This window comes from Synchiropus splendidus, chromosome 14 (assembly GCF_027744825.2).
Source record: "Synchiropus splendidus isolate RoL2022-P1 chromosome 14, RoL_Sspl_1.0, whole genome shotgun sequence".
In the NCBI taxonomy this organism is placed as follows: Eukaryota; Metazoa; Chordata; class Actinopteri; order Syngnathiformes; family Callionymidae; genus Synchiropus; species Synchiropus splendidus.
Genome location: NC_071347.1, coordinates 5,178,445 through 5,195,599, shown reverse-complemented (window position 1 = coordinate 5,195,599; position 17,155 = coordinate 5,178,445). Strand labels below are relative to the sequence as shown.

Here is a 17,155-nt window from a genome sequence, read left to right as displayed (position 1 = left end):
CCCGTCCATCAAAATTATTGGTAAGATTTTTTAATCTTACCGGTATTTTACTGTAGCATAGTAATGTAATGCAAAATAAATAAAGGAAAAGTCTCAACTCTCAGTAAAGCACATTTTTAATTTCACAAAAGGGCATTATTATTATTATTATTATTATTATTATTATTGTTGTTGCTGTTGTTGTTGTTGTTGTTGTTGTTATTAGTCTTCAGAGAAGCATATCACACAACTTCCAGCAAGATGTGGTACAAGACAACACCAAATCCTTTTTTCAGTTGTGGTGAAAGTTTTGCCAAAGTAGTGTAATGCAGTAACACTACGATGTACTCTAAAATGAAGTACCGTATTTTCCCAATTACATGTGTCACTTGTCCTGCGACTCATACTTGGGTATGACTAGTATATCATAACATATATACCTTCAAATGGCTAGAATTGTGCTGCAAACATGTGGGTCTTTAATTTGTCAAGTATTCCATGTGATCATGGCAGTATCAGGTATCATAATGTGAATGTGAATGATACATGATAAAGTGGATAATTCACAATTGCCTGACATAATAAAAGTCTGCATTTTGGCCAGTCAAAATGTGGTGAACTGAAATCAAAATAAATATTTATTTCGTGGCCAAACAACCAAATAAGGAACTTCTTTACCTTCCACAAATCTGTGCTTCAAGGCAAAGTGCCTCTTTGAAACCTGCTTAAAAGCAGTGGTGTAAAGTTAGAAGCTCCAAACACCCCCAGAGGGCTACTATCCTCCTCTCCTGTCCTCCTCTATCAGTGTTTTGCGCTGACTGCAGAGAAGGTAATCCCACCTGACTCCGGACGACTTCTGTTAACCACTCAGCCACTCTGGGTCAGATCCTTTGCAAAACATGCCGGACATGCTAAACAGGATTTGCGGGAAGTCAGTGAGCACAGTGCTCATCAGACGGCGCTGAAAAATGGCCGGAATCGCTGAGGCTTCTCAGGTGCCACTCTGATAAGGCCCGGCGTCATTACCTGAGCTGGGTCGACATGTTTCTCAGTTTGCTGCTGTCAGAACGCCTCTGATTGTGTTAGAAGCTGCAGATCGAGTTTCAGAGCGACAGCAGTCTTCCTAACAAACAGACGGCTGAGTCAGCGGGTCGGGTCCGACTCGTGAGTGTGCCTGCAGAATAATTCTATCTGAGCAGTTGAAAGGCCTTGTTCAAGCACAAAAACAGTTGGTTGAGGGGAAACATTCAGTCAAGGAACAAGTTCATAGAGAGCGCACTGAGTCAGACAAAGTTTTAGTCTGAACAATAAATTATTCTTCATATCCTCCAGTTTAGAATATACGTATACGCATCACTGGAGGCAGGATATGTGATATGCCTTTTTTAAAATGATGACCTCATGCGCAGCATTCACAGCTGGTTCAATGCGCAACACATATGTTTCTAGTGGGAACTCTCGCAAGCCTTTGTTGTGCTCTTCCAGTGAATGAAGACACATGGCAACCAAAGGTTTGAGGATGGCAACTAGGTACTAGGTAATCGTCAAAGGAAACAGTTCAGTTTCAATGACCAAAGTGTTCATACGTCATCGACCCCCAATATAGCTGGGGTGAACTAAGGGTTTGGTGCTTGCGTATGTCTAATCGTACAGTGCTTGTACATGAATCAACATGTCGTGTTGGCACAAAACTAAGATTCATCCTAAGCAGGATGTTGAATAACCAAATTGAGAGTGGAGTGTCCACCTCTCCTCTCCCCTCTGATCCGACCTAAATAAGCTTCTGTCACTTTAATACATCGATGCGATGATTTGTCTTCCTGCAATCATTATATTGATGGTGGCATTAACCTTCGAGTCTTGGAGTCTGCTTCTTTCAGCGTATTCCTCCAGCCTCCCCCACCTTAACTGACCTTATGTTGTTCTTTGTCTCACCTGTCCTCATGCCTTCGGCCTGGCCTCCTTAACTTGGTCTCCAAACCTTCCAACATCTGCTGTCCCACTGATGTGCTCATTTCTAAACTTTCCCTTCCTTCACTCCCAATGAAAAGCTGGGCATCTTCAACTCTGACTCTGTCTGACTAGTGGCCTGTGAACACAAGCTCCCACTCCAATGTGAAAGATCACCCTTGGCTGTCCTCAACACGCAAGCCACCCTCCCTGCACTCTCCTCTTCACCTCCTTCGATTGCTTTCCTTGACCTTATCGCATCTGTTTTTACTATCATGTACCACTCATTGCATATTCCTCCTCCAATTCAGACCAAGCGACAGTGTGGCACTGTGAGCTCCTCGTCATGTGACTTCATGGTAACATAGTGGGCAGTGCCTGACTCTTCTTCATACACACGGTTGCCAGTCCGTGTCCAGCATATGTCTCTTCTGCATTATTATTATGATTTTTTTAATTTAAATTAATGCATTATACCCTGAGACAGTTTGTAATATAAAACTAAATAATGTTAAAATCTGCATTTTTTTAACAACAAATCAACAATCTAAAAAGAATTCCGCTCAATACCAGGTTAGTAAACGTGAACATTTGTAAACGCTAACAGCCTGGTTGGCCCCATCTCCAGCCTTTTTTGGAAGAAAAAATTATCCCAAGAATGTTTTCTTTGTCATTTTAGTTTTATGTTTATTAGCTCAGCAAAATTCCAAGGCAAGGAGATGCACACTTTGGGAAAGATATTCTGTTTGCCTGATTTTCAATATATATATATATATATTTTTTTTTTTTTTAATTTATAGTTATTTATTTATTTATTTATTTTTTCCCCCCTGGAGCAAAGCTATTATCTGGCTGTCACCCTCTCATTTGCATCCATCTTCAGTCCTATTCCATCCAGCTTGTACTTTCACCTTCCCAGCTTCTCCTCCACGCCCACTTGTTCTCATGACAAATCACTGGGACGTCACAGTCCCTGGAAATTGGTTTCTTGTTTCTGACTTGCAGTGGATTTTTAAGGCCGGCTGCCCTGCCTGACCCTGGCTTGGGACTGTATGAGGTTCCGCTAGACTGTGTCCCCTGTGGCTTCTGGTAAACAGGTGTGTCAAAGCTCAAGATCACTGAACAAAGATGCTCGCTTATTGGACTCTTCATACTAATAGTCCTCACTAGTAAATAGCTGTATTGAAAAAAAAAATCCTTTAGGTTTGAATAAGCTCAGCGTTGACGGTATATTTTCTATAGAAAATGGAAGTAGGTAAATATAACATTATGACCTGAACAAATCTGATATTTTTCAGCCATTTTACTTCATTTCTTGTCAATGTCAAAAGTGACCACACAGCAGCTCTTTTCACCACTTCTCATAAGGACCTGCTAGTCTTTCACCAATACAGTACATTGCGGTTGTAGGATTTATTTTCTTCAGATTTGCTCCAGGTGTGGCACTTTGCAGCTTCCTCCCACGAACCAAACCTCCTCAATGGCTTCATGATAGACTCTCAGCTGCCCATGGATTTGAAGCCCATGCGTGGGTGCAAATCATATATGTTCAAGTGAAGCAAAAAATCAGAGTGAGTCAGTGGGGTTTCTCTCAGAACCACATCTGTGATGCAGAAAGTAGATCGAGTTCAGTATGTCTGACATATCCTCATTCTTTTTGAAGATCTCAAATTCTTCCATGCCAGAGAAAGATAGAATGAATAAAACATTGCTGTGCCCACACCCTTCGCCCATTCTCATATATTTTGCAGCGTGATGATATTCAGATGTCTGCACTGTCAGATACACATGCTACTATTAAGATTTTACCACCCTCTATGTCCACCGGTACAACTCGTTCCTGCCGTTGGTTCACATCATGGAGGTTTCTGCGTTTTTAAACTGCTCTAGTTTACACCCTGTTATCAGTGGTGGGTCTCTTATTGCGCCGACACCAGCTGTGTCCTAAGTTTTTCGATTTTAACTTTGCGAAATGCAGCGTCACCTGCATGTGGGTGGCGTAGCTTCTCAGTATGCCAATTCCAGAATTTAAAAATTCAGTTGGTATGAAGATGTTTGACTCTCTCGTGACACAGCAGCTACATCAAATGAGCTCCAAACAAAAGTTTCAGTTGATAAGTCTTTTCTCCTGTCCTCCACGGGAGCAGACTGACAACACAAATTTGCAAAAATGAATAAATAAATAAGTAGAATTGTTGTCATGTATCATCGTCCTCTGGGAATACAACAAGAACTACCATCTGTTGAAGCCACTTAATAATGGGAAATGAACACCATCCGCGACAAGCGCTGCCAGTGAAACAGACAACTTTTGTAATTCTCTCATTACGCTCACCCTATCAGGGACAACATGAGTTTCATCCTGCGTCACTGCTCATGCTGCAAAAGGCCTCAGGGAACACAAACTCACTGTCATCCTTTCTTCTTGCATGAGCTTCCTTCCCTCACCTGCACGCAGACACACACAGGTCCATTACACAGACTGTTAAGGACTCCCACAACATGTAAAGGATTTTTCGCGACTGTTGCCTTTGTTAATATCACCGCTGAACTTACTTTGGGAGAGGCGTTCATGTGACTGCAGAAACCCTTTCTCAGCTGAATGAATCTTTCATAGCTATGTTTGTTTTAATCTTTGTTAAGCAGCAGTGTGGCACGGGGGCTAGTCATGCCACAACTTGCAGTGGGGAAACTAATATTTTCAATTTAACTTAACCCATTTGCATCACAGAATGAATCATCCAAGCCCAGCTTCCTCTGTGTCCTTCTGTGTTGTATTACAGTACAGCAGCAGATCTCTGAGCTCACATACCAAGTGCAGAGCTGAGCTCAGAGAGATAGCCATAGATACTGTAGTAACTCTGGGAAAAGACATTGTGAGATTGATTTTATTTTCACTTTTATTTACTGCTACTGTATAAGATGCTTGCTTCTTGTTGATGAGGTCGGATGAATGTGACCTGGTCATTCATACTGCAGTCGTATCAGATACATATCCGATTTAGATCCACGTAGAAAAAGACCTGGGTAGCATTTGAAAAAAAAAATTGGAATTGTCCGGTTCACGTTGAAATAAAAATCAGAATCAGAATAGAATTTATTGCCATGGTCAGTGCGAGTTCCACCAACTCGGAAAGTGCTTTGAAATAAAGTGCTGTTAATAAAATAAAATAAAATAAAATAACAAAGGCTGATCACAAATTTAACAGTCTGATGGCTGAGTGGGAGAAGCTGTTCCTGTGACGGGAGGTTCTGGTCTGGATGGACCGTAGCCTCCTGCCGAATTCATATACATGTCACATATAGGCAAAAAAAAATCTGTATTGGCCTGCTGTGTGAACAAAGCCTTATAATACACATAAAAAGCTCTTCAGCCTCAGACATGCCAAACCACTGTATGACAGCTGGATGTTCTAATCGTGCCAGTGAGGAAGTTCTTCTGACCAAGAGATAAAGAGCGCCATAAGAAATAAGTGACGCAAGTTTAAAGAATGAGGTACGAGTGACAATCACTGCCCACGGTTTCGACGGCCAGTGATGATAGCAGGATAACCAAAACAGTGGCGTCAAAACAGCGTTGAGGAGCCGTCAATACTTGCCGGTAAAAGAAAGAGTGTGCTAAAGTGTTTACCCAAACACGTTGTTTTTTTATGTATTGCTGAGCCTTCTTTAGAGAAATTTACATAACTGTTCTGTGTTCCTGTCTGTCTCTGATCCATCACGTTCACACACTTCCTCTCACAATAGCCCGAGTCCTCGTTTCCTCAACTAGGTGGTTGGAATAAAAATAAGTCCTTGGTTTGCATGGACCTGCTCTTCAAAGCTGACAAACCCCTCATTACACTGTTTCACACTTATTTTCATCTACTTATGAGAACCTTATCAGAATCACAATGTGATTTATGGAATTGAATTTTATTTGTTTATTAATTTTTGCACATACAAATTGAAAACCCAGTCTTTCTCCTTTCTGCTTTTATGTGTCGGTTGATGTCAGTGTTGGTGACCCTTTAAATATGTTGAGTAAACTCGTTCACTGAATATGTGTATGAAAATGTGTATGAAAAATTATGCATGATTTTTGATGCTGAGTTTCATGTAGTTGTGATAAATCTTGAAAAATCCTCTGTAAAGCATTGATTAATTGCTGTGTTAGAAGACAGGATGTGACATGATGTCAAGAAAAACGCACTGAATCACAGACATATTCTGTAAATCACTAACTTGCTATCATCACTGAAAACAGCCTTGTAGGATCAAATAAAGATGGAAAAACGCGGGGCCTTGAATGAACTCTTTGTGAGGATAAAATATTTGGCTTGAGGCTTTAATCAAACCCCACACAGCGTGAGACCAAAACATGAGTTTTGTCTTAAACGACACCTTGAGTTTCCTCATGTGAGATGCGGGCAGCGCTTTAATATCAAACATCATGTTACCTTACGGTTGCAAGGCCTCGCAGCAAAAAAACAGAAGCTTCTGGCTGTCGGAGATTAGTGCACCGTCACTTTAATCCCTCCAGAGGGCAGCGTGGGGCGGTCCGCTCATTAATTGTAATTCATTAGGATTATTAAATATCCATGCGCTACAGCGGCCTGAGGCCGGAGGATACTGCTCCATCTCCCGGCTCTCTGGGGGAGAAAAGTGTCGCCAGGGTCGCCTGGCGTTCAGCGGGATCATTGATCAAGCAATTGATGCCAGATGAAGACACACTTCTAATTCAATGGAGAATCAACGTCAACGAAAGATTCCATCTGCATGTGTCACCTGACCATCAGGTGATCAAATATAATAAAAACAATTGTGTGTTTGTATCAGTTTAAAGGACGAAAGCAACTTTTAACAATTATTAATCAGGCTTTTAAAAAGAGCGTTTTATCTACGAGCTCCCAACAGGGCTATTGAACCTCCAGAGAGACTGTCTCTCTTTGTTCCTCGTCTCCTTGTAGACACCCATTAGTTGACAGATTAATGTTCTGCAATCGCAGTTGGTCCTGCATGGAAATGAATACCTCATTAATCCAACATGGACTGAAGATATCGCCTTGCCTCACAAAGGCGAAGAAGTGGAGGTTTGCTCAGCGTAAATGTTTTCATATAGAACCACCTAAATATCTGGATAGATCTTGCTTCAAGTATAGAACACGGCTACTGCTGCATCTCACCATACAGTGACACACAATGTAGCACGCTGCTATTGTCCCAGTTGGTTGCATAGCCACAGGACGTCTCCTGCACAATCGTCCTCCTATAGATAAGCCGCGACGCCTCCAGGATGCAGCTCCTCTTTTGCAGCGAGCCACTGCGACATCCTTCCTTTTGCTGTCTCGTAGTATCTGGCCACTTCCGCTGCAGGAACTAACCTTGGGATCCGACCATGCTTTCTCTCTTAGCTGACGTGAGCAATGTTGGAAATTACATAGAGCACTCTACCTTTTCACTCCACCACTTTTGATTACCTGCACTTTTGTCCCTCTTCCGTTCTCCTTATAGCGCCACAGGATGTATACTTACACTTGGACGGCTCTAACAAGTGGTTTCTGTGTGTCGGCAGAAAGTCCCAGAAAGTGCCAAAGATTTTTATTCTTCAGTTATTTTCAACATGTAGAATCTTTTTTTTTTTCATGGCAGTTTCATGAGATCTCATGAAACAGTGCTGTCATTTCCACAGGCCTCTAGATGGCACTGTCTGCTCTCTTCTTAAACAAGAGCGGCATTTACTGGCCTCTGAAGGTTAGGTCACTGTTTCATCACCATGCAGTTGCGTTTCACCAGCTCCTCGTGCCTCTCAGTTGGTAGAGCAGGCAGTGAGAATGAGCTGTATCGCTAAGCCATTACAAAAAACAAGCAACAGCTCTAGCTTCTCTGGCAAACTCCACTCCGCTCCACTTGAGGTCATCCATTCATGACGTGGAAGCCCAGTGTTCATGTTCATTCATGTTCACTTTTCTGACACCGAACGCATGAGGGGAACAAGTCACGTCCCTCCAACTGCTGCTGCTGCTTCTGAATGAACCTCCCTCAGAGTTGAACACGCTCTGACACATCAACAAACTGTCAAAGCTGAACGCTGCGTTTATTTTTCACATTGAAGACAAGCTGAGCTTTTTTTGGCGGAGAAATTACCAGGTGTTCAGAATCTCCAGTCTATGAATATGCTGTGGAGCAAACACTTCAAATTATAAAGCACTGCGATGACTGGCAAGGGCTGGGAGCAAGCTAGCGGTTCATCAAGCAAAGGTACTGACTCTTTGCCTTTTGATTTCTTTCTCTTGAAATTAAGTTGAATGAAGGGTAGAACAGCATCAAAGGCATCTTGGTTCTGCAACCCACATGTCTACCACATGAAGATCACACACAATTAATGGTTCAAACAAGTAAATGTTTTATTTACTGACCAAGAGTTTCAAAGTAAAAGTACTGTCACTATAGTCTTTTTCAATAATTTGCTTTACAATTTTTGTGCAAACGGAATTTGGGACCAAACATGGATTTAAGTTTTCTTGATTATAAAATGATAGAAAAGGTAATAAACCACCCAAAAGTTTACTATCAAGTAGGTCATGGGGTAGTACAGTACAGAGCCTTTACCTCGTGGTCCTAAGCGTTAGCCTAGTAGTAGTACTCGGAGAAAACATTTCCAAGGTCTTGCTCTTGTCTCGGAATCCTCTGCATTCATGTGAGATCTTTGTGTCGGTGGAATGTGAATTTGTTCAGACCACTGCTGCCACTGAGATGTGTGAAAATATCTAGTTTAAATGCAACCAATTAAGTCTTCACATGCTTGTTAATACCATCTTAATGAACCGTATTTGCATCATAGAGAAGCTGAGAAAAGGAGCGTTCCAGCTGTGAGGAACAAGCCAGCTAGAAACGCAATGTTAATGTGATCAATAAATGGCTTTATTTCCCTGGTGTGCCTGGGTGTGTGTCATAGTTCTTGTGACTTCTTGAACATTTTAGCATGTCATAAATGAAGCACAGTCAGCTCTTCATTTTTCCATGATCAGCGTCATGGAGCCTCACAACTCATCAATCATTTTGGAAAAAAATGTCTGCGGCTATTCTGTTGTGGATTAGTGGGCTTTACCAACAGTAAGAAATGGAAGTCCTTTTTCTGCATTAAGTAAGTCTTGGACTTACCACCTTTAAGTCTTGGTCTGGTCTTGATCTCGACTCCAAGTGCAAATCCAAATGAACCTTAACAAACAACACCTGCCAATCTTCCACTACTCACACTAAATGGGAGGCTAAGCAGAGATCTGCACTCCATAGCATTTCTGGTGTCGTTTTTGTTTCATATTTCTCATCAAAAATGCGATAACTTTTGAATGAATATTGTAAACACTGCTTACCAAATTCTGTAATTCTGTGTGAGAAATGTCGCAGTGACTACTCAATGGTTTCCCATAAAATATCTAGCATCTCGGGTTAAAGACTTCTCCTGGTCTCTGTGTCTTACAATTTATTTTTGGGCCCATAAGCTATTTTGTGCAAATAGTTTTAAAGATGCATCGCTAGCTATTTTTAAAGCTGGTTTCAGGTGAGATACAAGCACTTAAACCAAGCCCCTGACTTGAGTGCAGCAGAATCGGCCCGGATATTTCTTTATTTTATTTTGGGGGAATCCTGCTTGCAGACTCTAATTTCAGGCAACAAAATTATTAATATTTCTTGTGCTGAAAGATGTGTTTGCCCAGTTAAAAACCTCATTGTTTTCTCACCTTTTTACAACCTAATTTTTTTTCTTTTTGTGTTCCTCTTTGTTCTAAAATCTTCAACAGTACCATAAAGAGGGGAAAGGATATGAAAGCCAGATTTGCATTTCAACACGTCTTTGTGTACTCTGTGTATTTCACAACTTTTGTTTGGCTCATTGTTTGCGTAAGAACATCAGCTGGAGGATAAGTGAGGCTGATAGAGAGTGAGTGTCGCTTCGCCTTTCATCCCTTTTGTTTGAAAGCTGCGTCGGTTTCTGGCGAGGAAAACTGGCAGCCAAGAGCAACAGTATTCAGGAGCGCACTGCTGTGCATTACTACATATGAATATCGCCAGCCTTGTGTCAACGTAAGCACGAAGGTTATTGGCTCGAGTTGACCCTTTGAGAAGTAGAAACATTCTTAATAAGTGCTGCTTTTACTGATGGATGTCATTGGAATCACTCCATTATCGTAAATCTAGTGAAGAAAGCTCGACGCCACAGCTGGTTGCCGCGACACTTTGCTTTGATTTGATCTAATTTCCACGTCTAATTGAAACAGAAGTACGCCTGCAAGAGAGGCGAGGAAACACAAACACTAGCAGGAATTAGATTTATCCAGTTAGTGTGTGTAAATGAAATGTCAGCAGCTGTGATGAAGCTGTCTACTTCACCTCAGTCAATTTCTCCATCATCATCGATCATTGAGGCTGGTTAGCCAACGGGGTTCAGACAACGCGGTGGCCTCCGTGTGGCCCCACACAGAAGATTGCTATAAATGAGGAAGTTTCAATTTCACAGGCGTTCCTCACTCTCCTTGGTGCAAACAAAAGGCAGGTCGAATTTGAATAATATTTTAGCTGGGGAAATTAACTTGCAGGCCGCATATGAAACAGTCATTCATTCCATTCTTCATTGTGGTGCATCTTACTGGAGCGACTTATAATCCACAAAATACGGTACGTGGCTGTGTAATTTGAATTTAACTCATCCTCACTCCCATGGCGTAATATACTGACGTTGGAAAAGTTGACTTTTGCCTACTATACTGGCGCTAAAGGCAGCCTTCCGCGTTGCATGTTGACTCGATGGAGTAGTAGCATTCCAGGTGGGGACTAGTGGAAGCGTGAGGCTTGGAAAGATGTCCGGATGCTCTCTTCACTGGATTACATTGGATGTTATTTGCTATATGTTGTACAACCCCTTTGTCACGCTCCTCTTTCCTGATGGAAAGTCACAGTGACTGCTGTGACGGCTGTTTGAGGGCCGTGAAATTTCAATTCACACGTTGCATGTAGAACAAAAAGAGCGCCACCCCATGGCTTACCTAACCCCAACCGCTGTCTTCCTTTCATGTGACACGCTGCCCACGGCGTCAGGATACAGAACATGTGCTTCTATCGACAACCTAATGCGTCACCAACCAATATTGAAGGCTGCCTTCGGCATCAACACAGAAAACAAAATTCCACTTCTCCAACGTCAGTCTATTATGCCATGGGGGTGACTGTGTGCAGATGAATTACTGTGCTGATGCACCATGCCAAGTGACACAAACTACTGTACAGAGTGGAAGGACTGCCACCCCCTGGCTCGACCCTAACCCTAACCTCCGTCCAGCCCACAGCATCATGATATACTGTACTTCAGTTGAGCACTTAATGCATCAACATCCAATATGGAAGGCTGAGCTACAGCTACAGTTGCCACCCATCTCTTAAAATGTGGACTTGTTCCATACTTGAGGTGAAAATGAAGCATCCTTTATCAAACTAATATGGGATGCAACAGCCAGTGGCTCTTACATGCAGTATCTTCTTGGTTCATCAAGTTTTTTTGTCGACCTCTCGTCCAGTATGATGTCTGATGTGGGTTAGCAGTCTTTCAAAAATGTGGTAAGGTGCACATAAACAGCCACCGAGTACTCATCATTTCAGGGCCGCCCCCCCAGAAAGGTTGCAACCCTAGCTACGGCCTCAGTCCGGGACACAAAAGTACCCTTGCAAGTTCAGGCTGTTTGACACCTTAGGAGGGAGAATGTCGTGAGAGCTGTCAGTGGCATATAGACAAACAAATTTGTGGGCAATGTTCATGTGGTAAAATAAATAAATACATACATTTTATAAACAGGGTAAATCGGTGAAGGTATTCACTTTGCTTTATTGACTGTGGATGTCATTGCTGTCGCTGGGCTCGCAGTCCTGCGTGCAGATTCTCTCATCTATATTTATCTTCTGCGCAATATGAAAAGACATGCATACTTGAAAGTTGATTAAATATTTATATATCAATGAAATACTTAAAGATTAATGCCATAATACAATGATGTATGTAGACTTTATGTCTTTAATTGAATGGTGGTCGACTGAACGGCAGAACCCTGTGCACCATCATCCAGGACCTGTCACCATTTGAACTAACAGGCTCTGTCAGTAACCTTGTCCGTCCTCGTAGTTTGAACCGCTGTTGGGTCTAAATGATTTATCCTGTCATGTCCGGTGCCAGTTGGTTCAGCAGGAGCAGTACAGGTTCTAGAATCTTCCTCAGGAGCGACCAGTCAGGTCCCGGGATCAAACATGTGGCCTTCCAGTGAGCTAGACTTCAGACCGTCTTCGCTGAGGGGCACCGTGAGTAAGACGGAAATTACATAACCACACACACAGTAAAAGCCTAGAGTGAACTGCAAGTAGTCAGACGTGTAAAACTACATCCTGCAACAGTAAATGTTTGATGGAGCGAGTTCAGTTGAGTGAATTTGATCAGCTGACATCAGTTCTTCATCATCAATAATGCAGAGGCCTGTCCTTTTTCTCCTATAGATTTTCAAAACGTTCATCTGTCTGGTGTGTGTGTGTGTGTTTTTTTTTTTTTTTAAGTGTACAAATAGTACTGAAAGTTGCAGGAACAGTGACAGGTGTTTAGATTTTCTTCAAGCTTGCTTTGTCAGCACAATTGCTCAAGGTTCAGTCAGTGACTTGTTGACACTTTTGATCAAATAAACTCTTTTGCGGTGGCATTTGATATTGTTCCCGTTCCACAACCCATCTAAATAATTAAGTTGTCTTTCATGAATGTTTCACTTATCTAATTTTTGTTCTGGGGACTCATATTTAATTCATTACATATAGACATCAGATGCACTCGCCCTCTCAATGAAACGTCAGGAGTTCAAATATTGATAGATATGCAAAGTGTGGCTTATTTCTGCATTAAATGGATTTTGGGGTTTGTGAGTGACTTTTTTGTGTGGTGTAGTTGTGCGTGTGTGTGTTTCTTTATTAACTTAAAAAATGTTTTGAATTGAATTGTTAGTCAATTATGTTGCAATGTTGGGATCACAATCCAATTTCAACCACACAAAAAACACTCACATTTGCCCACAAATATTGCTGCCGAGGATCTCGATTCAGACTAAAACAGTGCTCAGTCAAGTCAAAAATGTCCATATTCTGATTATTTAAATGTATAATAGATGGAACTAGAAAGCAGACCTCAGTACTGCAACGTTCCTTCACCTGATCACTACACCGGAGGGATGTAAACACTAAGATCCATCTCACTCAATGCTATTTCTGACACTCTACTTCCCAACCCTGTAGAACGTGCTATATGCACAGTTACTGTTTTAGTGAGCTGCCACCTTTACCTCTCAAACTCTGCTCATTCAAGTGTTCATCAGTCTCTGCCCTGGTGAGATGTACTAATATACAGTACATATTTTGTTTAACTTGTACCTTTATTTTTCCTGTTGTTGCTCATAAATTACACTATTTTTTTTCTTTCAATAAGCTAATTTACAAAGTTTTTTGTAAATATGGACAACAGTTCTTCATCATCAAAAAAGTTTTTTTTTTCCATTTTTTCCTGTCAAGTTGCTGTCACTGCAATTTTCAGAAAAAAATGCTGCAAAACCAGGCATTTTTGGCTGCAACAATTAAAAAATAAAATAAATGAGATCCACTAATGCCAGGAATTGTTATTAATTAATTTAAATTAAAAAAAGAAAGGTACTTCATTGAAGAAAAATGGATCCGATAGTATACCAAGATGCAGATTCACTTAAGTTTGCAAGTACTAAAACACATGCAACCCTGTTTTTTCATGCTGAAATAAAAATAAAAATAAAACACCCAATGCTGTCTTTCAAAAGAACACGTGGGTTCCTGTGGACTTCAAGAAATATTCGGAATTTATTGTTCTGGAGACGACTTTACCACCCACTAGCAGGTGGAAACATTTTCCCCAGAAATTGCGTTTTTGTTTAAGTGTGGGCAAATGTATCTCTGTGATTCTGCGCACCGATTATTATATTATATTGAGAAGGAGACATGGACTCACATCAGAACGGCACAGACATTGCCGTTGGAGCGCTCAATTGTCGGTCTCAGACGCTCATATGGAGCACTTGAATTCTCTCAGTGCAATTACATGGCCATTTGCCGCAGTGACAAATGTTATAGTGAGGAATAGATGCTTGTTTATATTCATCAGGAACACGTCATCAGACATTATTTTGTACGAACCATAATTTCCCCAAACACGAGTTACTCCAGTCTCAAGTGACACGCTTCCTTTTATCGATGCTTTTTCTGTTTAATATCTGTTATTCTCAACACTTTGCCCCTGATTTAGAGTGTCATAGTATTTGTTGCGTTGATAGTACTTGTTACTGAGTTCCACCAATCAGGGTGTGAAGCAATGTAAAGCTCCCCTTACATTATGAATCATTTTTACAAGAATATCAATCACTGTCAGCGCTTCTAAATGACCATTTTTGTGAACTAATAAGGCTGAACTCTGGTATGGAATTTTTTGCATTAAGAGTATTTGCTCTTTAAATATTAAGCAGTGCTGGGTCACTCATCATCTCCAGCGAGCAGAAATCCTCCTCAGCTCCACCGTCCATCTCATCTCTGCAGCGATGGGCGACCGGCAGGATCATTCATAACCGACGTACGGACGTGTAATCACTCTTCACCACTGGAGCAAATGTGCCCCCTCGGACCCCCTCCTCCCAACACCACCACCCACCTCTTATTTAAAATTAAATTGGATTTCATTTCTTTGCTTCTATTAATTCAGAGATGACTTGACTATTGATGGAGAGTCGGGTCCGGCAGTTAGTTTCCTTCACGCCCCCCGGCAGGCAGTGTGTTCACACTTCTCTAATAAAGGCAATTATTCAGTGAGCACTTGGAAAGAACTTTCCCTGTAAAAGATGACAACGCCGTCTTGAGTCAGTTATTTAATCCTCAGCTAATGAGGCACAGCCAAATGTGCATTTTTTTTTTTTATGGTTCAGTTAGAAAAGATGTGTTCCATTTCATGTGTGCATAATCCGGCACGAGTTTGCTCGATGCCTGGCAGCCATTTCTCTGATGCCTTTATGTTCAACGTGAAAATGAAAATAGAGACTCTCAAAGAATCCACCTTTACATGCTATTACCTTGAATTATAACAGTAATAGTTCACTTTTGGAGGTGGTGAAATGGTTTTTCTAACACGTGGTTTGGCCAGATCTCTTTGCAACTTGACATTCTTCAGAAGTGAAACTGACTTGGGCACTTGTTCCTGCACACCCCAGCAAATGCATGAATATCATTCTTTTTGGCTCCTTCTCTCAGGAGTGATCAATACCTCAAAGAAGCACAATGGACAATATAAACAACTACATGTTTTTTTTCTTTTATGAAAAGGTAGTTTTGACCAATCATGGTTGAGAAGCTCAGTCACCAGAGTTGTTTTTCAAGTATAGGTGGAGTGGTTGTCATCCAATAGAAGCTCAAGGTTATAGATCTGTGGATCCATCAGCTTTTGTTTACTGATGTTGTAGAAGTGAAGACCATGAAGTTGAGCACCGAGGGAACTCAATGGCACGGTAAATTAAGCCCATTTTTAACTTTAACAACCTTCCTCTTTGAGAAAACATCACACAAGACTTTCTAACTTGCTGTTGCAGTGTGAGGAGTGAGGAATTCCAGCTGTCTTTCTCCCTGTCTCTATTCTTTCTCCATGTGACTTTGCCACTTTTAATTCAAAACGTTGTGAGTGAATTTTAGTGAATATTTGAGGATTGGTGTTTAGTAGTCCAATGTGGATTCAGGAAGGTTTTGAAGGATTTATCACGCACCAGTACTGTAAGGCTACTCATAGACCCAGCCAGGAACCATGGTTTTGTGAATGACTGCTTACAATCCAATCCCAAAAATGAATCAACCTTTAGAATAACTTTGAGGGCGAAAGGTGTTTTGCACCTTTGTTGTAAGTTTGAAGATGTTTTAGAGTCATCAGAGAAACTCACAGAGGTGACTGACCCAACCGGTGTCTTGCAGGTAGTATGCAATTTCGTTGCGGTACAATGACAGTAAAGGCTATTTCAATTTCAAGCCATGCATTTTTGCTACAGAAAAGTTGTTTTATTCATGTGAAAGTCATGTGAAACTATCTTACTGGTGGAGCTATGCATTGTCTCTGTGCTTTCCTAGTTTCATACATGCTATTAAAATACATTCTCATTCACTTGTGGTCGCTATCATGTGTGTTGAAAACACTGGCTGAGCTCTCAGCAGAAAATCAATGCTGCAATAGATGCACCCTATAAGATCTCCCCTTACAGCGAATAATTGTGTTGATAGAAAACCTGTGACATGTAACATGACTCAATATCCGTTCATATTCCAACAGCTATTGAAATAAATTGGCATGACGGTGCGTAAACACATTTACGTGAAGCACACAGACAACTGATTAGAACCATTTTAGAATGTGAAACACACAGAAGGGAGACATTTATAACCAGTATATTGGTGGAATCATGATGTCTTTCAGGTTTGTGTCAGTTGAAAATGCTTCATTGTTTGACAACATGTCTGTGTTCTTCTCAGGTCTGGAAAAAGTCAGCCGCGACTCCACGTATGAGCAAGAAGGGAAGGTTCAGTTTGTGATGGACGCCGTGTATGCCATGGCTCATGCACTCCACCGCATGCACCGAGAGCTATGTGCTGGCTACCCAGGTCTCTGCCCACGCATGGCAAACATTGATGGCAAAGAGCTGCTGGCCCATATCCGCGCTGTCAATTTTAACGGTAAGAATGTGGTAAGGTGTGCGTGATCCCTCTGTGTTTTCTTGGCGTGAATCACCGTGTGCTATTACCTTACAATTGCAGCAGGTGATAAATAATGCACCAGTTGAGCATCCTTAGTTGCGGGCTACAGTCTTTCTATTGTGCAATTAAAAGGTTGAAGTGAGTTATGTGGAAAGGTTGGAGCAGATAAACTTCTCCTGGACCATTGACTTCTCAGATCGTTCCCCACAAATCACAGCTAGTACAGCACTAAAAGTGACATGTCTGGGTAAAGAATCTATGAACACAGTTTGGGGAAAATACAGCTATTGGACTCTCTCTCAATGCCATCAACCAATAAATTGCAGTAAACTAAGTGTTGTTGTATTTGACTGATGAGCTGGAGTTTTTGTAAAAGTTGCGATTTAAAGAGGTGTGAAGAATGAATAAACAGCGCTACCCA

General features: G+C 41.4%; 1 protein-coding gene across 1 annotated transcript in view; it reads left to right on the top strand.

Annotated features, from left to right (window-relative positions):
* grm8b (glutamate receptor, metabotropic 8b) overlaps window positions 1–17,155 on the top strand; it is a 172,361-nt gene that overhangs the window by 106,044 nt on the left and 49,162 nt on the right. The window contains exon 7 of the mRNA XM_053884803.1: window positions 16,513–16,713. Coding sequence (XP_053740778.1) covers window positions 16,513–16,713 — 201 coding nt within the window. The remainder of the gene's footprint in view (window positions 1–16,512; window positions 16,714–17,155) is intronic.